This window comes from Doryrhamphus excisus, linkage group LG1 (assembly GCF_037039965.1).
Source record: "Doryrhamphus excisus strain RoL-2023G ecotype Guam linkage group LG1, RoL_Dexc_Guam_v1.1, whole genome shotgun sequence".
In the NCBI taxonomy this organism is placed as follows: Eukaryota; Metazoa; Chordata; class Actinopteri; order Syngnathiformes; family Syngnathidae; genus Doryrhamphus; species Doryrhamphus excisus.
In genome coordinates this window covers 8,297,728-8,319,460 of record NC_136357.1, presented here as the reverse complement: position 1 = coordinate 8,319,460, position 21,733 = coordinate 8,297,728, and the positions used below count along the sequence as shown (strand labels likewise).

Sequence of the window (21,733 nt, the reverse complement as noted above, 5' to 3'; positions counted from 1 at the left end):
TAAACAATTCATTAATGACTTATGGCCAATTAGTTACTAAGCCCCGAGTGTGCCTGTGCAAATACATTTTGCTTTGCTGCGGCCATGTTTTTCAACCAACAAAGTCTTTCAACCAGTCCCCTAAAGCTACAGTGGGTGTCTTGTCGAATGCATTAAGCTGTATGAGAAATTTCGAGTCAATTCGACTTACGGGGTTAAATTAGTCAGCCAAATAATAGGACAGGCAACACAGGGTGCATGTGTTGACAAATTCTGACCCTTTTGTGTGCTGTGGCTCACCAGAAGAAAAGTTAGCATCCACGGTACAGTCATATTGCTAATGACTAGCATATCATCTGCCAGGAAAAGGCTTTGTTTTTGTAGCAATTCGCTTAAGAGTACATATTGTACACCAGCAAGTATTGTTTAGTTTTATTATACAATTGTTTTCTTTTTACATTTGGATGACAGATTTTTCTTGTTTCTTCCTTCCAAACAGATCACAGTTTTTCGAATGGGTTCAGAAGGGCAACAGGATATTGAAATGGCCATTCTTACTGCTTTGTTAAAAGGTATGATCACTCACACTGTATCCTGTTTGTCAAATATATCAATTTAGCATACTCAGCATGCAATTTGAGGTCATGACTGAATACGCTTGTATACATTATTGCGCTCCATTTTGTGACAATTTGCTGGTTTCAGTTTCCAGTTCACTCTGTTCACATATTCTTTTACTTCCATCTCTTCGCATCAGGCACCAACGCTTCAGCAGCCGACCAGCTCAGTTTGGCACTAGCATGGAACAGAGTGGACATTGCTCGCAACCACATCTTTGTCTATGGACACAATTTACCTGTGAGTACTGCTTGGCTTCATGTTAGTGTCAATTTTTGAACCGCAGGTTTGATTGCCGGATTTGCAGTGTGAAAAATGGTGGTACACACTTTAATGTTTCAGCTCATCAAGCAAATTTAAATATTACTCAATGACAACACAACTGAACGTAACATGTAAAATGCAGTAAATGAAACTTAATCCAAACCTAATTGGCCCTGTGTGAAACAGTGATTGCCCATTAAACCTAATAACTGGTTGGGCAGCAACAACTGCAATCAAGCTTTTGTAATAACTTGCAATGAGTCTTTTACAGCGCTGTGGAGGATCACAATGTTGTGATCATACCTATTGATATGGTATTGATCATACCTATTAGTATGATGCAGTTCTACAGCACAATAACCTGCAGCTCGGTGTAATGTTTTGGTCAGTGAGTTAAAAGTATGATGTTTCAACAAAGACGGATCTCTCTTGAATTCCTTGCCCAGCCGGCAGGCGCCATCGCCAACACTGCAACCACAATGGCGTCAACCCAAGAGAAGCAGAAGAGTCCCGCCAGTGCCCCTCGCAACAAAACCAGAGGAAAGAAAGGGAAGGGCAAAGGAAAGACTAAGCCTGAAATTCCAGAGGAAACAGATCCGAGGAAGCTGGAGCTGATTCGTTGGGTAAAAAAAAATGTCAAAATTAATTTGTAAAAGTAAGAATTCTGAGTTATTATCTTATATATTTCAGGTGAATTCCCTGGAACAGGGCATGATGGATGCTCTGGTGCTGGACAGAGTGGACTTTGTCAAGTTGCTTTTGGAGAATGGTGTCAATATTCACCACTTTCTTACCATTCCAAGACTGGAGGAGTTATACAATACGGTGGGACATATATAATGCTACACAGTGATGGTAGACATCTAATATATTTTGCCTTTATAAAGATAATAATGCTTAGTTTTGAAGGTGTGCTAATAAATGTTCTGATAAAGTGACCTGGTGGATATGTTAGAAAGGCACTCTTAACATGTTTTTTTTTTCTTTTATCAGAAACTTGGCCCTGCTAATACTCTGCATGCTGTAGTTAGAGATGTGAAAAAGGTAAAATTATGTTGTATTTATTTATTTGGGTGTTTTTATTTTTATATATTTTGTGCTGGAGGAGGTTATTTTATGAAGTATTTGTACATGAAAAATGTCAAATGATCCAGAGCAGGCTATTTTTTTTTTAGTTTTTATTATTACTATTATTATCACGACACTTGGGGGTGTCAAGTTTATTTCTATTTTTGTTTTTGTGTCAAATGTGTGTTCTTTTATGTAAAAAAAGAGGGTTTTTGTTTTTTCCCTTTTACATGTTTCAATTGTGGTCGTTTGTCTATACTATGTGCCCTGTGATTGGCTGACCACCAGTCCAGGGTGTACACCGCCTCTCCCCCGAAGACAGCTGGGATAGGCTCCATCACCCCCCTCGACCCTCGTGAGGATAAGCAGTAGAAAATGAATGAATGAATATTTCAATTGATATTTTTTGCAGGGAAACCTTCCCCCAGATTACCAGATCACTTTGATTGACATTGGCCTGGTGCTGGAGTACCTCATGGGCGGAGCTTACAGGAGCAATTATACCAGGAAGGCTTTTCGCAACCTCTACAATAATTTGTATGGACTAAAAAGGGTATGCGTGGGGGCGTAATGAATTAAAATGGCGGTGAGTGATTTATCTGTTTGATACTAATGAGCGTGTGTTGTCCTGTATTGACAGCCCAAAGCTTTAAAGCTCCTCGGGATGGAGGTGAGGCAACTTTGCAGCTAAATACTCATAATTTAATAACAATAAAAACATGGAAAAATATGTCTATCTTCATGTTTGGTAGGATGATGAACCTCGATCCAAAGGCAAAAAAAAGCCTAAGAAGAAAAAGGAAGAAGAGGTGGAAATTGACGTGGATGATCCAGAGGTGTGTCGCTTCAAGTATCCCTTCCATGAGCTGATGCTGTGGGCGGTCCTGATGAAGCGGCAGAAGATGGCGCTCTTCCTCTGGCAGCGTGGAGAGGAGGCCATGGCTAAAGCTTTGGTGGCTTGCAAGTTGTTCAAAGCCATGGCTCATGAGTGCTCTGAGAGCGAGCTAGTGGACGACATCTCTCAAGACTTGGAGAACAACTCAAAGTTAGTGTCTGTATCTCATATATTTGTATGGTTTTCACCGAAATACAAGAAAAAAGACGGGTTGTTTTATACTCAAGGTCTAGAGATGTATACATTAAAAAAACCTTGTGGTGCCAAACATCTTCTCCTGGAGAAATGCAAAGGTCAAAAGTTCAATGCAGTTTATCATCTTATGAACTTCACAGAGAGTTTGGCCAGCTAGCCTACGAGCTGCTGGACCAGTCGTACAAGCACGATGAGCAGGTAGCCATGAAGCTGTTAACCTACGAGCTGGTCAACTGGAGTAACTCCACCTGCCTGAAGCTGGCCGTGGCTGCCAAGCAGCGAGACTTCATCGCCCACACGTGCAGCCAGATGTTGCTCACCGACATGTGGATGGGCTGCTTGAGGATCGGCAAGAACCCAGGCCTCAAGGTACGTAAGTGTGTCTGATTGCACAGAGCACGCTCACAAGATTATACTGACCTACTTCTTACCTTACAGGTCATTTTGGGAATTATATTCCCTCCGCTGATTCTGCTGCTGGATTTCCGTATTGGAGATGATGTATCCTACGTTGCACCTGGAGGCAAAGAAGAGGGAAAAGACAAAGATGACGACACCAAATCCAGCAAGGTTTTGCTACATCTTAATCAGTGTTTAAAAAAAGTAATTAGTTATAGCTACTAGTTACTTCTCCAAAAAAGTAACTGAGTTACTCCACTACAAAAGTAACTAGTCAACAGTAAAAGTAACTATTGCATTACTCGCTCCTGCTACAGCAAAGACGGTACCATGAGTTTTCTGTAGGTTCGAGTTGCTCACACAAGACGTGGACAAAGGTTTTTTTTCGGGGACATAATGTACATTCGACGTGTACATTTTTACCTTTGACCTCAACGAGGTTAAAGTAGTGTCTGTACTTCCATTTGGCAAACGCTGTCTTTTCACCGGAGTCCTGGCGCCATCTTTCGGTATGCTTTATCTACTACCCGGCACTTTAGATGTGCTCTAAAGACCCGCCCACCCAAGTTCTCTGATTGGCTGAACACGCAATCTTACTAAACCTTAGCCAATCGTAATTGCTTATTTGGTTATCTCAGCACCTCCCTTGTCACTCTGCAAAACTGTCACACTCTCGCTTCGCTGCAGATTAGTTATGAAGTCGGTGATATATTTTTAGGCGGTTTCAGTAACGTGCAGTAACGAGGTGTCGAAAATTATAACGACGTTATGCTGACTGTAAAATAATTAGTTATATTACCCGTTACGGTTGACTGTATGTGTTGTTTTATGTTGTATTGTTGGGTACATGAACTGCACACGCTTTGATGCTCTGCACAAATGAAGTTCCTAATGGATAAACAAAGTTCTTAAGTTGTTAAGTTACTGAAAAAAGTTTTTTTTAAAAGTTGTTTTAATGCAGTTATTCCCATCACTGATCTTAATGGTAATCAGTCAAAGTAATACAAAATAAAAAAATAATGATGTAGGAACAAGTCAAGCTAGGGTGCTACATTCATAGGTACGACTTTTGACACTTGACCTTTACAGCTTGCTTCTGATGATTTAATGTGACATGACGTATTATAATTCATAATTATGTCATTTATGCCCTGTTTAATTCCAGGAACCAAATGATGCAACCTCCCGCAAAGGGGATGAAGAGGAAGGCAGCACTAATGTCCGCAAAATCCCCATTGGCAAAAGATTCTTTGAGTTTTATGATGCACCCTTCACCAAATTCTGGTTCAACACTGTAAGTTTTTATTTGTAAAACCCTCAAATGTCAAATGTGACCTTTTAAGTCACCTTAAAGTGTAATGTTCCCTTAACTATTAGTGATGATGTGTTCTTTCTCTTCCAGATTTCCTACCTGGGCTACCTCATGTTATACAACTACATCATCCTGGTCAAGATGGAGCGATGGCCGTCCATACAGGAGTGGACCGTCATCGCTTACATTCTTACCCTCGGAACTGAAAAAGTCAGACAGGTAAAACCAACTGAGTCCTCATTGCCCTTTAAAGATCTGTTCATGAACTTTGTTGTTTCCCTCTTGAGATCTTGATGTCCGAGCCTGGCAAGCTGAAGCAGAAGATCAGCGTGTGGCTGGAGGAGTACTGGAACATCACAGACCTGGTGGCTATCTCCACCTTCCTCCTGGGCCTCATGCTGAGGCTGCAGCGTGAGCCCTACATGGGCTACGGCAGGGTCATTTACTGCATTGACATCATCTTCTGGTACATCCGCGTACTGGACATCTTTGGAGTCAATAAATACCTGGGACCCTATGTGATGATGATAGGAAAGATGGTATGTTATTTTACAGAAATAAACTCTCATCTGATTCATAACACTCTTTTTTTTAAATCTTATCTTTCAGATGATCGACATGATGTACTTTGTAGTCATCATGCTGGTGGTGCTAATGAGCTTCGGAGTGGCCCGCCAAGCCATACTTCACCCTGATGAGGAACCAACGTGGCGTCTGGCTAGAAACATTTTCTATATGCCCTACTGGATGATCTATGGAGAGGTTTTTGCGGACTCGATAGACCGTAAGACTAGAATTCATAGTAAGATTCTGTTTCCTGATTCTGGGCAGATGATCACATACAGGATTCACGTTGGTGCTTTGCTGCCCCCTACTGGAGAGTATACGCTCAACGACCACAACATTAAGTACACTTGCATGGTGGAGAAATCAAATACAACAGTTGTATAGAGCATCATTATTTACAAAGATAATGCTGCTGTTTGGATTGACATTGACACTGAGTTAGTAATTTAACAATATTTCCATCCTGAATTGAAAAACACATCTCAGTATAATATACAGAGCAATTCTTTATAGGGCATGTATTAAAATACTTTTAACCCCACATTTGACCTGGTAGGACATTACAAATGTTTTCATTGTACTTATAATGGGGATATAATAATATATTTTTTAATAGTATTTAATTATATATTTTTTATGTCTTTACTGTTAACTTTTGACTAAAGATACATAATATAGAATAGTATGTATAACTACATTCCCTATAAATAATTATTATAATCCATTGTTTAAATGATATTCAATTATAAAATATGTGATTATCATGGAACAATAATAATAATTGTGTATTACATATTTTAATTTCCAGTTGCCCTATAACGAATTGGTACCTCTCTGGAAATGATCATCATTATAAAGACTGAATACTATGTACAGCTCTTATAAAGAATCTCATGGCATTGTGCATTTTTTGTGCCTAATTTTGTGGTGAAGAGTGTATGTTGGGGAACAATGGAAACAAATCAAAGATAAGACATTTGAAATTCAGAAATTTGAAATTGGGTGGAAAGACTTGGGTTCGAATCTTGCTTGAGGAGTTCGATTCCACCCTCGGGCATCTCTGTGTGGAGTTTACATGATTGGCTATTCTTATTTTCTTACAATGAAATGTAGTCCAATGTTCATCCAAAATATACAGTATACAATAACATTTGTGCAATTACATTTTTTTTTTACATTATAAAAAGGATAAAATCCAATCCAACATTGATGTGCTAAGACAGGGGTGTCCAAAGTGCAGTCCGGGGGCCATTTGCTGCCCATGGCTTGTACTTTTTGGCCCATGCCACAATGTAGAAAATTGAAAAACATTGAAAAAAGGCACAATATAAAAAGCTGAAATCTTTCAAACTAATATTTAAAATAATATATACATAACTTTTTTCAGCCTTTTTACAAAATTTTCAAAATACATATAAAAAAAAATTTCTGTCAAATTTTTCCATGTCAGCTTTGTGCTATAGGTGACAAATTACGTTATTTTTATGGTTATTAGAATCAACTTTTTCCTGCACCTTTTTGCTCTTTTTTCCATTTTTGTAGTTGTTTTTGTTAGTTTTCTTGTTGAGTTGTATTTCTGGGGCCAATGAAAATGTGCTGCAGGGCATGATAAAAGTTGTTTTAAGATAGGTGTCATTTCACAACCATGATCATCTGCCTCAAGTTTATTCTGTTCATGCCTCTTCTGTCAGGATGAAGACAGTCATTGACAAAATTTGACATTTGAAACAGTTTGTTTTGTGATAATAATAATAATAATGCTGGTTATGCTGTATAACTGGACCACCTTGGACTTGATCATGACAGAAGGATGATGGAAACATCACATGAACTGATTTTAACACCTTTTCTGTGTCTCTTTCCTCTCAAGTATATGCAATGGAAATCAACCGTGAGTACACATGCATTGGAAATCATTGCCATGAAGAGAGCTAATAGTCATTGTTGAAGTTGTTTTTCACTTGTAGCTCCATGTGGTGAACATTTATACGACGAAGATGGAAAGAAGCTGCCTCCATGCATCCCTGGCGCCTGGCTCACCCCTGCTATCATGGCCTGTTACCTTCTGGTGGCCAACATTCTTCTGGTCAACCTGCTCATTGCCGTCTTCAAGTAAACACAGACTCCTAAATATCAAGCTGTTGTTGAGGCTTTGTTCTTACTGAGTGCGGATGCGCCGTCCAACAGCAACACCTTCTTCGAGGTCAAGTCCATCTCCAACCAGGTGTGGAAGTTTCAGAGATATCAGCTGATCATGACCTTCCACGACCGCCCCATCCTGCCGCCGCCGCTCATCATCTTCAGCCACCTGTACATCCTCTTCAGCAGGCTCTTTCGACGCTGCGCCAAGAAGAAGCAGGATGGAGAACTGGATGAGAAAGACCGTGGCCTCAGTAAGTTCAGATGCAATATGAAAAGAACTCTAGTCTGGCTTGTTTCATGGAGAATCGTGTGCCTGCCATTGGCCATGGCTCACTTCATTGTTCTAAAATCACGCCACCCCTCATGTTGTTTTTGCCACACAAGAAAATGACCCACAGTATTTTTCTTATTCATTCATTAATGAATTCATTTTCTACCGCTTATCCTCACGAGGGTCACGGGTGTGCTGGAGCCTATCCCAGCTGTCTTCACGTGAGAGGCGGGGTACACCCTGGACTGGTCGCCAGCCAATCACAGGGCACATATAGACAAACAACCATTCACACTCACATTCATACCTATGGACAATTTGGAGTGGCCAATTAACCTAGCATGTTTTTGGAATGTGGGAGGAAACCGGAGTACCCGGAGAAAACCCACGCATGCACAGGGGGAACATGCAAACTCCACTCAGAGATGGCCAATGGTGGAATTGAACTCCGGTCTCCTAGCTGTGAGGCCTGCGCACTAACCACTCGTTCGCTGTGCAGCCTATTTTTCTCATATTTCTGTTATTACATTATATTTCCATATATTTGTTGTCATACACTTATATGTATTGCTTTGCAAGTAGTTCTAAATGGTGATTAACCATGATTAAATAATTTGAAAACTGATTACTCTGATTACATTTTTAAATCATTTGACAGCCCTAATTTTATTAATTTTAGTATTAAATGCAACAAAGTGTTTTCCCCTATAAAGAAAAACAAATAAATTGGTTCTCTCACCTGTGATTGGCTGGCGACCAGTCCAGGGTGTACCCCGCCTCTTGCCCGAAGACAGCTGGGATAGGCTCCAGCACCCCCACGACCCTCATGAGGAAAAAGCGGTAGAAAATGAATGAATGAATGAATGAATGAATTTTTTAATCATTTGACAGCCCTAATTTTATTAATTTTAGTATTAAATGCAACAAAGTGTTTTTCCCTATAAAGAAAAACAAATAAATTGGTTCTCTCACCTGTGATTGGCTGGCGACCAGTCCAAGATGTACCCTGCCTCTTGCCCGAAGACAGCTGGGATAGGCTCCAGCACCCCCGCTACCCTTGTGAGGATAAGCGGTAGAAATTGAATGAATGAATGGTTCTCCCACAATTTTTGGTTTGCAACACAAAGAAAATGTAAAAAGATGCAAAAAAATAACATATATCTATTATAAATAACACATTTGCTGGTATATCCCACTTCATGTGATGAATTGTTGTCTCAAAGAACTCCGACTCAATCCAGAGGAGCTAAAGAACCTTTACGAATTTGAAGAACAGTGTGTGGAGGAATACTTCAGAGAAAAGGAGGATGAGCAGCAGTCCTCGAGTGATGAACGTATCAAGGTTACCTCAGAAAGGTAAGCTATCAAGCACAATAGCACCAAATAAAATGTATTATATTTGTTATGAGATATAGATTCACTCATAACGTCTGGTGTTCCTCACAGAGTGGAGAACATGTCAATGCGTCTGGAGGAGGTCAACGAGAGGGAGAACACCATGAAGGCCTCACTGCAAACGGTGGACCTCCGCCTAGCCCAGCTGGAGGAAATCCACGGTCGAATGGCGGTGGCCTTAGAAAAGCTGGCAGGGGTGGACCGTCTGGAGCTGACCAGGACTTATTCCCGCAACTCTTCAGTGTGTGATCCTTCCTCTCTGGTTCGCCAGGGTAGCATAAACAGCGCCGACGGTTACAGTCTGTACCGCTTCCACATGGACATGGAGGAGTTTTCATCCAAGCAAAAGGACACAGAGGAACCAGTGAAAAGCATCCTGGAACGACAGAAGAGTCTGCTTCAAGCTTCCAGTACGTGCACTCTTAACGCCAAAGAGAGCGCTCAGACCTTAGAAGTTGGGAGCCTGAGTAGAACAAGACCTAGCTCTTGCGTGGACATCCTTATATCTCCATGTGAACCCAAGCAGGTGTCTGCAGGGTCCAGCCAAGACACCTTAACCAACAAGGACGGCCAAGGAAGCACGTTGATGCTGGATAGAATCGCAGACAAGAACAGATTGAAACCATCCTCCCCTCCAAAAAGGACTAAATCACTGAGGCACTATCCAGCTGAAGACCTCTCAACCTCTCCTTTGACAAAGAAGAGGAGCATGAGCACCATCGTCATCAGCCCCCCCGATGAACCAGAGGAGCCACCTGAAGCCAGCAAAAAACTCCCCTTTGAGACATTTACTTCTCCTAAAAGGACTAAATCTTTACGATACGTTCCCGTCCAGACATCCCCTCTTACAAAGAAAAGGGCCATGAGCAGCATTGTCTACATTCCAGTTGAGGCAGATGATGATGTTCTCCATGCTCAAGACTACACATCGCTTGTGGAGCAGGCCAACAAAACACCCAATCAGTGGCCTGCAAACTTGGAATATAAAGTCCATCCCAGTGTGGTCGGTCACATTCCTAAAGTGTCCACGGTGCGGACCGCCATCCAACAGTTCCAGAGTTCCACCGATGGTGCAGAGATCACAACAAACGAGGACGGTGCAGTTCTTACAGAAAAAGAAGGAACTCCACCCAGAGTTGAGCTCACAGAAGACCAGATGAAGATGAAGGTGAAGAGAAACATGTCAGACGGCGCTCAGTATCTGACGGTCGCTGAGGACATGTACATGCCATCGCACAGGTCGCAGAGTTGGAACGCAGCAGACAGGAAAGCAAGAAGCTCAGTGGTGAGCAAGAGAGCATCCAGCAGTGAGAGAAACCTTTTGGATGCGGGCAAGATACAAGCAGACAAGATGGAGGATGGCACACGGGATAAGAAGTGACATTCACAATGTATCCCCAAGGACATTATCTGGATTTTCATAGGTCACGGTTCACACTCATCTCAAGCACCTATTATTTATGTCGTCACTTTGTGGTACCACTTCAAAGCATCTTCCCTAACTGTGTGGACACTGGAAAGGTTCAAATAGGAACATTATAAGAATATGTAGCGTCTGAAGTTATAATTCATTCATTTTCTATGCAGCTTGTCCTCACTCGGGTATGGTGGAGCCGATCCCCTCTGACTTTGAAGTTAAAATATTAGGAAGACATAATATTATAAAGGAAAGTCATAATGTTACAAGAATAACAAAAAATGTCATATCGTTTGCAAAAAGTTTGAATATTACCAAAGAAACTAAAACTAAAATCTTCATATTATAGCAAAATGCAGGGTATTATAAACAGAAAAAGATGTAATGGTAGAAAAATAACGCTGTTATGTGACAGAAGAGAAAATTCATAATGTTATGAAAATAGAGTAGTAATATGAGAAAAATTCGGGAAAAAATTAATGTTATAGGCAAAATATAAAGGCATAAATTTATATGTAATGTTATCAAAAAAATAAGAAAATTTAGTCATAATATTGCAGGACTTATTGCACAAGTTGTGATGTAACAAAAAAAGGATTTTATAATAATTAGATTATCAGAACTCAAGTTAGATAGTGGCTGTCGAGTTGTTAGAGCACAAGCCACACAGCTAGGAGACCTGAGTTCGATTCCACCCCTGTCCATCTCTGTGTGAAGTTTGCATGTTCTCCCCGTGCATGCGTGGGTTTTCTCCAGGTACTCCGGTTTCCTCCCACATTCCAAAAACATGCTAGGTTAATTGGCGACTCCAAATTGTCCATAGGTATGAATGTGAGTGTGAATGGTTGTTTGTCTATATGTGCCCTGTGATTGGCTAGGGTGTACCCCGCCTCTCGTCCAAAGACTACTGAAGACAACACCCACTGTGACCGCAACAGAAAATGAATGAATGAAGTTAGGTAGTAAGTTAGAAAATAAGCGAGAATATTTTTACATAATATTTTAGGGAAAAAGTCATATCGTCAAATATAATGACAACAAAGATACCAAAATAATGTTTTCATGTCACAAAAAAATATTGTAATATTCAGAAAATAATATGCTCCGTGAATAAAGATGTAAATGTTACAATAAATTATGAGTGGAAAAACATAATTCTTAAGAAAACAAATGTATGGCATGACAAATACGCAATTACAGGTGCACACATCTCTTCCTACAGTGCTTGAGCATGACATGCAGCACTGATACAGGTCAAAGAATCCAAACTTTAGGGTGCAACCATGCTTAAGCTAAGTACAGGTTGCCTCAGAATTACTTTGTATCTGTTGTTTCTCTAACTAGTGGGGAAACTTTCATCAACCCACAAAAAATGTCATACATGGTTATAAAGGCCATGCATAAAGCCTGATGGGAGCATCCCTATTAAAGACTACATCGGACTCTGATGAACAGTCTTCCTGATCACTCATTCACTTCTTTTACTTTACATGTACAAAGAGAGTCCTCCACTTTACAGTTTCCCTGTCTTTTAATGTGAAGAAAACCCTCTGAATGTCAATACTATTGCACCATGACATGAACGTCCAACACACTTACTCAACAATCACTTTCATATACAGACTGTAAACTGTCTTCTCTCTAGGTAGCGTACAATGTGCTTATATTCCATCCAACAGCTTTCATGCAAATACTCACAATGGCATCATCACAATATGAATTCACTGCATCTTATTTCTTACCTCTGCTCTGTATTGGCAGTGATGAATAAAAGAATTACAAAAAAAGGAGGTTGACTTTATACATATTGTCTATTCTAATGCCGTCAATGTACATGAATTTACACTCACAAATACAATCAATGCAGAGACTTCATATGCGGGTCTCGTCCTCGTGGTCAGTTTGGCACATGGTATAAAATAGTGCTACAAAGTGTCATTGTTGGACATGTACAATAAGAACACTATGGTTTACTGACATACTGAATACTGAGGAATAACTGAGGTATTATAGAACACAAAAAAGGAGACTCCTCTGAGGCCTCAGCTAGCTACAAACTAAGCACGGCTGATCAGCACCGGTTCATGCCTGGTTCCTCGTGGAGCATCTTCAAGTTGGAACGGACTTCTCGTGAACCTGTGGGCTCCAGCCGGCAGCAAGCCCCCCCCCTCCCTCCGTAACATGACATAAAGGGAAGCAAGGCCCCCCCCGTTTCCGTCTCCAAATGAGCAAAGGGGAGTACGCACTTTAGTGAGTCATCTACAGGAGGGAACACTTCAAGAACTTGATCCTCTTGGACTTTTTCTCAGTGATCTTGATCGGTTTGCCCGATGTTCCACCATTGTTGTCTGTCTGTTGAGGAAAAAGATCATCATGTTAATGACAAAAACAAACATAAAGTCAGTCAGCAATGAACACTTACTGTCTTTGAGCTGAGATTGTGCAGGATGTCTCTCCCCATGCTATAAAAGGCCTGATAACAATCAAAACAAGATGTTTAATATTTAATAAGCACATTCAAATTGTCAACATTAAAATATTGACCTACCTCCTCTACGTTTAGACTGGTCTTTGCACTGGTTTCCAAAAACTTAACACCATAATCAATAGCCAACTAAAGACAGAGAATAAATAGCATTGCATTCACACTGGACACTTTCATTGCATTCTCATGTTCTGTTGGCAGAGAGGGACTCACTTTTTCACCTCTGTCTTTGGACACCTGTCGCCTGTCTGCCATGTCACATTTGTTACCCAGGATCATTTTCTCAACATCTGATGAGGCATGCTAGGAGAGTTTACAAGGCAGAGTTTACATATTCAAGTACATTATAGAGCCTTTAATAACAAACTAAAGAGATCCAATGCAACAGTGGTATCAATATTTCACAACATGAGCATTATTGTGCTTGTAGTTTTCGCTAATATTACAGTGCTTCTGAAATAGTGGGGCAGGACCACCTGGCGGGGTACATCCCGGACTGGTTGCCAGCCAATCACAGGGCCAATACAAACAAACTGACAAACCATTCAGACTCACATTCATACCTACGGACAATTTAGAGTCTCCAATCCTTTCAGTTTTCGTGTGAGAAAAATCGGGATTCCGTTGCACTGAATGCCTATAACTGTTGTGGGGAAGAAGGACAAGGTAAGAAGCTAAAAAATCTACCACTTCCACACAGAAAAAGAGGACAGCTTTTTGTTCACCATGTCATGACTGGTATTTCAATATTTTGTGACTAATAACAGGTCACAGTCAAACTACAAAACAGCAATCATTTATGAATTAATATTTTTTATTTAATAAAACATCATAGAGCGATGAAGTAATGTCCAACCTGCGATGTAGCGAGTGACGACTGAATATACAAAGCTCACCTCTTCTATATTTCTGATCCAATTTTTTATGTTTTCAAATGACTTTTCACTGGAGATATCATAGACGAGCATAATTCCCTGAAAAGACGACAAAAAATAAATATTTAGAATCCACTTAACCTTCTAGTTAAGTTTACATTGAGTGAGGACTAACCATCGCTCCTCTGTAGTAAGCTGTGGTGATGGTGCGAAACCTCTCCTGGCCTGCAGTATCCCTGAGGGTATCGAACCAATAAGAATAAGTCTCCCAAAATAAATAAAATTGCATGAAGTAGTATAGCACTCACCAAATTTGAAGTTTGACTCTCTTTCCATCCAGTTCTATTGTCCGAATTTTAAAGTCTATTCCTGCGTTAGAATAAACAAACAGAGGTCAAAAGAGGATAATGCATGCATTAATTACCATATATCATCTAATAGACGCCAAGTTACGTTGTTGCAGTTTTTTTACTATTAGCATTTTACTTGACATATTACATGTGGAAAATATACTAGTAGCAAAATATGACTAAAATTACAGTTTTATTATCATGTTATTAACACATATGATACTGCAACATTATTGTGTATATGTGTATTACAAACTTGTGTATTTATTGATAGGAAAAATGTGCACATTTGATTTTTTTATGAAAATTTAATAACATGATAAAAATGTGTCAATGTTGTGTGCAACCATTTGTATGGTCCCAGGGGCTATGTGACTTCAGATTAGTTCCCTCAGGTCTGCCTCTATCCAACCTGACTACATGTTCTCTGCATTTTTGAAAGTCAGTATTCGTCCTTATTTAGTTTTACTTTAGATATTAAATAAATCTAAAATGTACATATGTGATGCTTTCATTAAAATATAATATGACATATATTATAATTCATTATCCAGTATATAATTTATATGGCATGTTTTTAAATTATTGGTGGAATGAATTACAATGTGGAAAATATTGTTTATATGAGGAAATACTATATTCAGGCATAAAAAAACAAATCAGGACCTTGTGTATTATCACATTTGTAAATGTGATATTGTACACTGTTATTACTAGACAGATGGATGGATAGATGGATACATGAAGGACATCATCAGCTCAATACAATGTCTCTCACACTCGTTGTCTTCTACCAATGCACATTATGTGCCCCCCCCCGCCCCCACCCCGCCTTAAAGGTAAATCCCCATATGAAGACAATAGACACAGACATATTGTGATACTGAGTATGTGCATTGTATGTCCATGCTTAATGACAGCTAGCTGGTAGCCGGGCGGCTGGCCATATACTTACCTATGGTGGATATGAAGGTGGTATTGAAAGAGTCTTCGCTGAATCTGAACAGAAGACACGTTTTGCCAACACCGCTGTCACCGATAAGCAACAACTTAAAAAGATAATCATATGTCTTCGCCATTGTACACGCAGAATAGAAGGGTCAATAAATGGGCTGTCTTCTTTTGGATCCTCAGCTGTCTGAGGTGGTCTGGGCTGCTGGCAGCGGAACAGTGTGGACAGCAGTGACGTAATGCGTTGCATTGTGGGTCACGTAGTTTTGGAGATGAAAACACTAGTTGTGTTTATTTGGCGTCTTTTACTATAAACAGGCGAGCTGTCCGTGGTGCCTTATAACATTTATATTCATACTAATTTAAAAAAACTACTTATGTGGTGGCTAAGTTGCTATAGTAATATGAGTCATGTATTGGCATACAATAAACTTCAAGGGGTCATTGTGTGTATTTAAAATTAATAATTAAACCACTAGACCCGTTTATCTGCCAGTTGGACCAGTTTACAATGTTTTTGAAATTATCGTTACAGCTCAGTGATACAGCTCCTCCCAGGTACTGCATCCACGAAGACCACGTACGACGACTGCGAGATGCCTGTAAGTTTACTTTAAAATTACAGTTGTTTTTGCTTTTGTGTCACTTATTGTAATCCTTTTATGTTCGTGTGCCTTATTAAGTAGTTATCACGCAGAGTGTCGTCGTGTGAGTCGCGTTAAAATATCTCAATGTGTGTATCTACAGCAAGCACATGGTGTCGTGTTTATACTAGCTAGCAGTGCCAATAGCCTGGCCAAGCAGCGGGGGTCGTCTATTTGCTGGAATGAGTACGAGCATTGTGGGACGCAAGGATTTGCTCCAGGAAGACGTCTTCCCCCACACACGACTATACTGCCTTACTTAACTTCGCCTTCTTTAACTTTCAAGTCATGGGGTTATTCAGGCTGTTTATTTGACATCGATGTGAAATAACTGTTGTCATGCTTCTCGTGTTTTTAGGGCTTCAAACGAACGCGTCAGGTTTATATTCTCATTCGTCATATTATTGTTCGTCTTTTTTGATACTTCACTTTGCACCTTGTTACAATAGTATTGTTCAAAATAAATGTTTAGCCCTTCTAACTACATGAGATTTCGACGTCATTAAAATAAAATAAACCCGTTTTGGCCAGATTCCATTCCTTTTGGCTTTTATGAGTCTTTTAAATTGTAAACATCGACAATTATGTGCCCACACTATGCATCCTCACTGATTTCTAATCTATTAAATTAGTTGGCCAAAGACCTCCTCCATCCTTCTATTGAAGTCGAGAGAAGACAGCACAAAAAGAAAAGGCTTGTTCAGAGTCCTAATTCCTATTTCATGGATGTGAAGTGCCCAGGTAAGGATGGCAAAGTGTCATTTTGTCATGTTAATCACGTAGTAAGTTGTGTACTATTTGTTGTGTCGTCACAGGCTGCTACAAGATCACTACTGTGTTCAGCCATGCCCAGACAGTGGTTCTGTGTGTGGGATGCTCCACAGTGCTATGTCAGCCTAAAGGAGGAAAGGCAAGACTTACAGAAGGTACCACTTCGACTGCAATACAACACAAAGTAACACCCGCATCCGAGCCTTACAATATTGTTTTCTTATTTTGCCTTTTCAGGTTGCTCTTTCAGGAGGAAGCAGCACTAAAAAATGGGCAAATTGTTAAATCGCTGGTTGAGGGATGTCACAAAAATGATATTTACAAGTCAATAAACTATATGAAAAGTTTAAGCATACTGGGACTTTTATTGAAAGTATAACTTTAGTTTTTTCTATGACTAAAATGACCTTCACAGAAAGCATACAGGAAGACATTTTAAGCTTCTGAACAATATGTCTGTACGGGGTGGGGCACACGTAAAATAATGGTAGCATCTACTTATTTTAACAGGAGCACAAACATTTTATAATGAGCATTAAATATGAAAAGACTTTCACAAAGCAATACATTTCCAATCACTTGGTAGAGTGTATTGTGAAATAGTGGGAAATGCCACTTTTTGCCACCGCTCTGTTGGGTTCCAGACCATAGTAATATGGTACATCAATGGTGGGGTTGGGCTCCACCATATCCACACTTTGTAATTTGTGAATAAGGCAGAGCAGGTTTCCAAAGCTGAACTGAACTGTACCTGAAAATGAAAATTAATCTTGTTTCCATCATAAAGGCTCCTTTCAACAACCTTGAAGGTATTGGTCAAACTAGGGCTAGGTGTGACAAGACTAGGGTTATTGCGTCTGACACTGCACCCCGCTTCTGGGACTATCCTCATCTTCTTCGTACGCCTCTCTGCTGTAGTTCTGTTGTTGTGTCCGCTCGTCCACCTCGCAGAGTTCCACCTCCTCTGTGTCGTCGGTGATCAGCACATCCTCCCTAGGAGGAAGCAGCCTTTCCAGTTGGTACATGAGATGCTCTGGGAGCCAGTGTTTTTCTGGGAACTCCACCTACACAGTGAAGCATTATTGTAAGTGCGCCTCACTCTGACAAGCAAAACTATTTCCAGTCTTACCTCAAACTGGATGATGAGTTGGCCCTTTTCATAAGGACTCTTGTATATTGGCATGCCTTCGTTCTGCACCAGCTTAGTTTCATTGTTCTTTATAACTTCCCCTTAAAAATTGACAAACAATATACCTTAATGACAGCACAAGAGGATCAGCCTTGCCAATGTGTGCAATGTACATGTGTTGCGCTTACCTGGTTGTGAGCTGACGAGGAGTGTTCTGTTGTCCAGAGTGTTAACAGCCTTCCTGAATCCACACAGGGACTCCACAAGTTTAACATTCATCTTCATTATCAGATTGTCTTCACTTCGTTTAAAAACACTATGATTCTTCTGATCCAACACGATGATGACATCGCCAGGCTCCAGGTCTGGTTCCTGGTCACCTTCTCCGTGAAATGTAATTTTCTGACCATCTTTCATACCTGGAAGCCGAACATCATCAACTTAGTGGCTATTCACTACCACTCATGTTTAACCGAACAGAGAATGAGTGTCATTACACCTTTGTCAATGTGGACTTCAAGAATTTTCTTCTTGCGCTCCACTTTTTGTCCATTGCAGTTCTTGCAGCGGTCCTTTGCGCTAAACGACTCGCCCTGACCATGGCAATCTCCACACATGCTTTGAATCTGCTGAATCATGCCTGGTCCTATCTGCTGCACCTTGATCTGCACTCCTCTTCCTTTACAGCTGGAACATTTCTCCAAGGCACCTTTTTTACCACCGTAACCTGGAATAAACACACTAAGCATTTGAATGATTGAAACTTTTAAAAGGAGGATTAGCTATGTTAAAAGCAACACATACCATCACACTTTTCACATATGACATTTTTCTGGAGTGCGAGCTTCCTTGTGCTGCCATTGTACATGTCCTCAAGTGAAACACTCAGCTGGTGGACAATGTTCTTGCCTAGAAAATCATCACTTAGTCAACATTTGCCTGCCAGGGGTTATTTAAAGGTGTTAAATTTGTACTAACCTCTCCTTTCTCTCTGCATCCTTCCACCACCGCCGCCAAAGAACATGTTGAAAATGTCCATGGGGGATGATCCTCCTCCCATGCCGCCATCTTTAATTGCTTGTTCCCCTCCTTGATCATACAGATCCCGCTTTTTAGGGTCCGAAAGCACATCATACGCTTGGGATATGAGCTTAAACTGTCGACAGAAGGAAATACTAAATGCTACAATCTGCAATGCAGTCTGTTCTAAAATATGATATGATAAAATATGATAGCTAAATGTTTATACTAAAAACATGATAAAGTAATAGACATTTATAATGCACCAATTGCTATCACATGTATTTACCATACTCCCTCAATCACTAGCCTCATGCTTCAATTAACCAACAGATGCTGATGGAAAACAGTCTAAAAAGGACAGGTTGTCTTATCTTAAGTGAGGGGTGCCCATTACGTTGATTACAAAGGTATTTGTTGGTTGATTTTATGAGCCACCCACATTATGTGTTACTTGGTAGATAAAACATACATAGACAGTTAGCCGACTTTAAAGGGGACCTATTGTGCTCATTTTTCAACCCTTTTTATAGAGTTGTGGACTCCCAATGTGCCCATTGCTGAAATCCTTTTGCTACGTTGCCTTGACTTTGGCTGTATTGTATACTGCATAATCAATTTCATTTCCTGTATAACTGTAATGTTTGATAGCCACATGTAATGTTTGATAGCAAATACCAACTTATCATGGCTTCTAGTACAGTTGAACAAAACAGAATATTTGACATTGCACATAACTTCCAGGTTGCTACATCATAATTAGTTTATTTTATATAAGAGTGTAATAAACTCCTTTCTGCAGGCAAGTATGATATTGGATAGGAGTGCTCCGATCGATCAGCCAGTGTAAAAGCACAGTATTGATATCTCCCGATACTTGCTTTAAAACCATGTGTGGGACGTCCTGTCTTTGTGAGAGTGATGCAACTTTTGCACCCTGCCTGATGAGGTCTCCACCCACATTCCAAAAACATGCATGTTAGGTTAACTGGTGATTCCAAATTGTTCATAGGTATGAATATGAGCGTGAATGGTTGTTTGTCTATATGTGCCCTGCGATTGGCTCCCGACCAGTCCAGGGTGTACCCCACCTCTCGCCCGAAGACAGCTGCGATAGGCTTACCAGCATACCAGCGACCCTCGTTAGGATAAGCGGCATAGAAAATGGATGGATGGTATCTGCAGCATAAATCCCTGATTGAACATCCCTAATATTGGAGCAACCCAGAATTTTTGTGTTATGTACATAGATGTCCGACATGTTTGGAGACATAACAGACGTGGCTCATGGATTGGAAATATCCGCATGAATACGTGCTAGTATCTATACCCAATATTGAATCGACCCCATCCCTATGTCATCCAACAGGTGCTGCCAAACAACTTCAATTGACCATTTTTCCCTCAATTGGTCTTGTAAACATCTTCCACCCAAAGTCAGCTGGGGTGGATAGGCTAATGAAGGCCAGCGGCACTGAACATGTACAGATGTCATTATTTTAACTATAACTCTATTAGCATAAAAAGAGCTATATTTGCACAAATAACTGCCTCGCCCAGATGGATGCCTAGTACTCTAGTAAAACCTACCCTCCCTGACACTACATCAGGAAATACAGCATTTTGACATAGTCTCTTGTGATTATATCCTGTGGTATTTCAGGCAGTGGCAAAGAGCTAACAACCTAGCCTGTCGCTAGAGCTTTCCAGAGAGTTCCTGTCTGTCAAGTGTAACTCTAGAAGGAGGCGTTTCTACACGGCCCATAGATAAATATCTATATTTAGCATTAACTCACCTTCTCTCCCTCATTGGGGTTCTTATCCGGGTGATATTTCAGGGCGAGTTTTCTGTAGGCTTTCTTTATTTCGTCGGCAGATGCTTTGGGACCGACACCCAGAAGGTCGTAGTAGCCTGTTTCGCGAACCATGACGACAAGCTAAATGAAAAAAATGTAGCTTTCTTAATAGGTTTGCGGATTGTGAGTGGCCACCATGTTAAGTTGGTAAAGGCGACGTTGGTTACGCTAGCAACGAACAGGCTTGTGAAAACAAAGCCAGAAAGAAATCATCACAAATAACACACATAACATACATATTAATAATAAAATACAGACAATACGAAAAAAGTGGAATGTTAGTGGCACTATCCTCACATTAAAAGACTCGATGGTAACAGGCAGATAGTCCCATTCATTTTCAAGATCTAATAATCGTTGTGATACATTAATTCGTTTCGTCAAAATAGTTTTATTGAACAGTCTACTTACTCGTTGGCAATTTTCCTCTCCAAGAAAAGGTAAGTTTTAGTCTGAATTAAGACGGTTTCGGAGAAGATGCCCAGCTCTTATAGCTGCTGTTCCTCCGCGTGGAACTTTCTGGAGAGACTCTGTCAGACCGGAAGTTTCGTGAGCAGGAAGCGTGAGCAACGGCAAATAAGGTTGGGGAAGTGGTACGGAAGCTCTGAAGGGACAAGAGAGGCCACTGTAAAGAAACCGCACAAAAAATTAAATACCATTGTATTGCCAGTCAAAATAAGACAACTTATGTGTCCAGTTATTGGCTGGCTAGGGTGTACACCGCCTCTACCCTAATGAGGCTAAGAGGTATATAAAGTTGGATGGTAAGATGGATGGAAAATATGACAAGTCAGTTTCATGTCATGAGGCCACAAGTAAGCTGAGTCTGTGGGCAACACACAGGTTGCACCCTGCAGTCTGCAGTACAGAATCTACTACAGCAGCCCGAATAGGACACATTTCCACTTCCATATAACTCTTTATTTTTGTGGAGATATTGTACATGGAACTTGTGCATGAGCATAAGGCAAACAGAAATAAAAATACACACTAGATCTAAGAGAAACAAAATGTTTCCCCCAAACCTAAACCTGGTGTCATGCTATTATTTGTTAATAGCACTTAAATGACACAATACAATACCAAACCATTTCTGATGTCATGGCAGTATTTTTAAAGCAATTAATTTT

General features: G+C 40.4%; 4 protein-coding genes across 5 annotated transcripts in view; 2 read left to right on the top strand and 2 right to left on the bottom strand.

Annotated features, from left to right (window-relative positions):
- trpm1b (transient receptor potential cation channel, subfamily M, member 1b) overlaps nucleotides 1-11,970 on the top strand; it is a 29,104-nt gene extending 17,134 nt beyond the window's left edge. The window contains exons 11-29 of one of the 2 annotated variants that reach the window (XM_058074792.2): nucleotides 479-551; nucleotides 737-837; nucleotides 1,308-1,484; nucleotides 1,552-1,686; nucleotides 1,855-1,905; nucleotides 2,342-2,482; nucleotides 2,570-2,599; nucleotides 2,682-2,974; nucleotides 3,160-3,388; nucleotides 3,458-3,589; nucleotides 4,584-4,712; nucleotides 4,821-4,949; nucleotides 5,018-5,269; nucleotides 5,340-5,514; nucleotides 7,168-7,188; nucleotides 7,265-7,409; nucleotides 7,485-7,690; nucleotides 8,934-9,066; nucleotides 9,157-11,970. In XM_058074792.2, the coding sequence (XP_057930775.2) occupies nucleotides 479-551; nucleotides 737-837; nucleotides 1,308-1,484; nucleotides 1,552-1,686; nucleotides 1,855-1,905; nucleotides 2,342-2,482; nucleotides 2,570-2,599; nucleotides 2,682-2,974; nucleotides 3,160-3,388; nucleotides 3,458-3,589; nucleotides 4,584-4,712; nucleotides 4,821-4,949; nucleotides 5,018-5,269; nucleotides 5,340-5,514; nucleotides 7,168-7,188; nucleotides 7,265-7,409; nucleotides 7,485-7,690; nucleotides 8,934-9,066; nucleotides 9,157-10,486 (3,882 nt within the window). In that variant the 3' untranslated portion in view covers nucleotides 10,487-11,970. Of the gene's footprint in view, nucleotides 1-478; nucleotides 552-736; nucleotides 838-1,307; nucleotides 1,485-1,551; nucleotides 1,687-1,854; nucleotides 1,906-2,341; nucleotides 2,483-2,569; nucleotides 2,600-2,681; nucleotides 2,975-3,159; nucleotides 3,389-3,457; nucleotides 3,590-4,583; nucleotides 4,713-4,820; nucleotides 4,950-5,017; nucleotides 5,270-5,339; nucleotides 5,533-7,167; nucleotides 7,189-7,264; nucleotides 7,410-7,484; nucleotides 7,691-8,933; nucleotides 9,067-9,156 lie in introns of both variants that reach the window. The other variant, XM_078789415.1, reaches the window with a different exon arrangement.
- A 64-nt stretch (nucleotides 11,971-12,034) lies between these two features.
- On the bottom strand, nucleotides 12,035-15,484 carry LOC131130798 (ras-related protein Rab-8B). Its single transcript, XM_058074797.2, has 8 exons — nucleotides 15,188-15,484; nucleotides 14,191-14,251; nucleotides 14,058-14,118; nucleotides 13,904-13,981; nucleotides 13,221-13,310; nucleotides 13,071-13,136; nucleotides 12,945-12,995; nucleotides 12,035-12,874 (listed from the first exon to the last, which is right to left on the bottom strand). Exons 1-8 carry the CDS (start codon nucleotides 15,309-15,311, stop codon nucleotides 12,782-12,784), a joined length of 624 nt encoding a protein of 207 aa, XP_057930780.2. The 5' UTR covers nucleotides 15,312-15,484; the 3' UTR covers nucleotides 12,035-12,781.
- Nucleotides 15,485-15,534: 50 nt separating this feature from the next.
- rps27l (ribosomal protein S27 like) lies at nucleotides 15,535-16,969 on the top strand. Its single transcript, XM_058074798.2, has 4 exons — nucleotides 15,535-15,785; nucleotides 16,460-16,568; nucleotides 16,643-16,753; nucleotides 16,836-16,969. Exons 1-4 carry the CDS (start codon nucleotides 15,780-15,782, stop codon nucleotides 16,862-16,864), a joined length of 255 nt encoding a protein of 84 aa, XP_057930781.1. The 5' UTR covers nucleotides 15,535-15,779; the 3' UTR covers nucleotides 16,865-16,969.
- Nucleotides 16,944-21,159, bottom strand: dnaja (DnaJ heat shock protein family (Hsp40) member A). The gene is made up of 8 exons (XM_058074796.2): nucleotides 21,015-21,159; nucleotides 20,544-20,684; nucleotides 18,706-18,883; nucleotides 18,532-18,636; nucleotides 18,227-18,454; nucleotides 17,916-18,146; nucleotides 17,728-17,828; nucleotides 16,944-17,662 (listed from the first exon to the last, which is right to left on the bottom strand). Exons 2-8 carry the CDS (start codon nucleotides 20,673-20,675, stop codon nucleotides 17,447-17,449), a joined length of 1,191 nt encoding a protein of 396 aa, XP_057930779.2. The 5' UTR covers nucleotides 20,676-20,684; nucleotides 21,015-21,159; the 3' UTR covers nucleotides 16,944-17,446.
- Between the last annotated feature and the right edge of the window lie 574 nt (nucleotides 21,160-21,733).

Excerpts from the sequence above, each read along its gene's own strand:
- LOC131130798 (XM_058074797.2), bottom strand. The coding sequence starts at position 15,311 with ATGGCGAAGACATATGATTATCTTTTTAAGTTGTTGCTTATCGGTGAC. Across the intron at positions 13,311-13,903 it reads GGATCAGAAATATAGAAGAG|CATGCCTCATCAGATGTTGA; the intron begins GTGAGCTTTGTA and ends AAACTCTCCTAG. Across the intron at positions 12,996-13,070 it reads CCAGTCTAAACGTAGAGGAG|GCCTTTTATAGCATGGGGAG; the intron begins GTAGGTCAATAT and ends GATTGTTATCAG.
- rps27l (XM_058074798.2), top strand. Across the intron at positions 16,569-16,642 it reads CATGGATGTGAAGTGCCCAG|GCTGCTACAAGATCACTACT; the intron begins GTAAGGATGGCA and ends GTGTCGTCACAG. Across the intron at positions 16,754-16,835 it reads AAAGGCAAGACTTACAGAAG|GTTGCTCTTTCAGGAGGAAG; the intron begins GTACCACTTCGA and ends TTGCCTTTTCAG.
- dnaja (XM_058074796.2), bottom strand. The coding sequence starts at position 20,675 with ATGGTTCGCGAAACAGGCTACTACGACCTTCTGGGTGTCGGTCCCAAA. Across the intron at positions 18,637-18,705 it reads GATGCAGAGAGAAAGGAGAG|GCAAGAACATTGTCCACCAG; the intron begins GTTAGTACAAAT and ends ATGATTTTCTAG. Across the intron at positions 18,147-18,226 it reads TGAAGTCCACATTGACAAAG|GTATGAAAGATGGTCAGAAA; the intron begins GTGTAATGACAC and ends TTCGGCTTCCAG.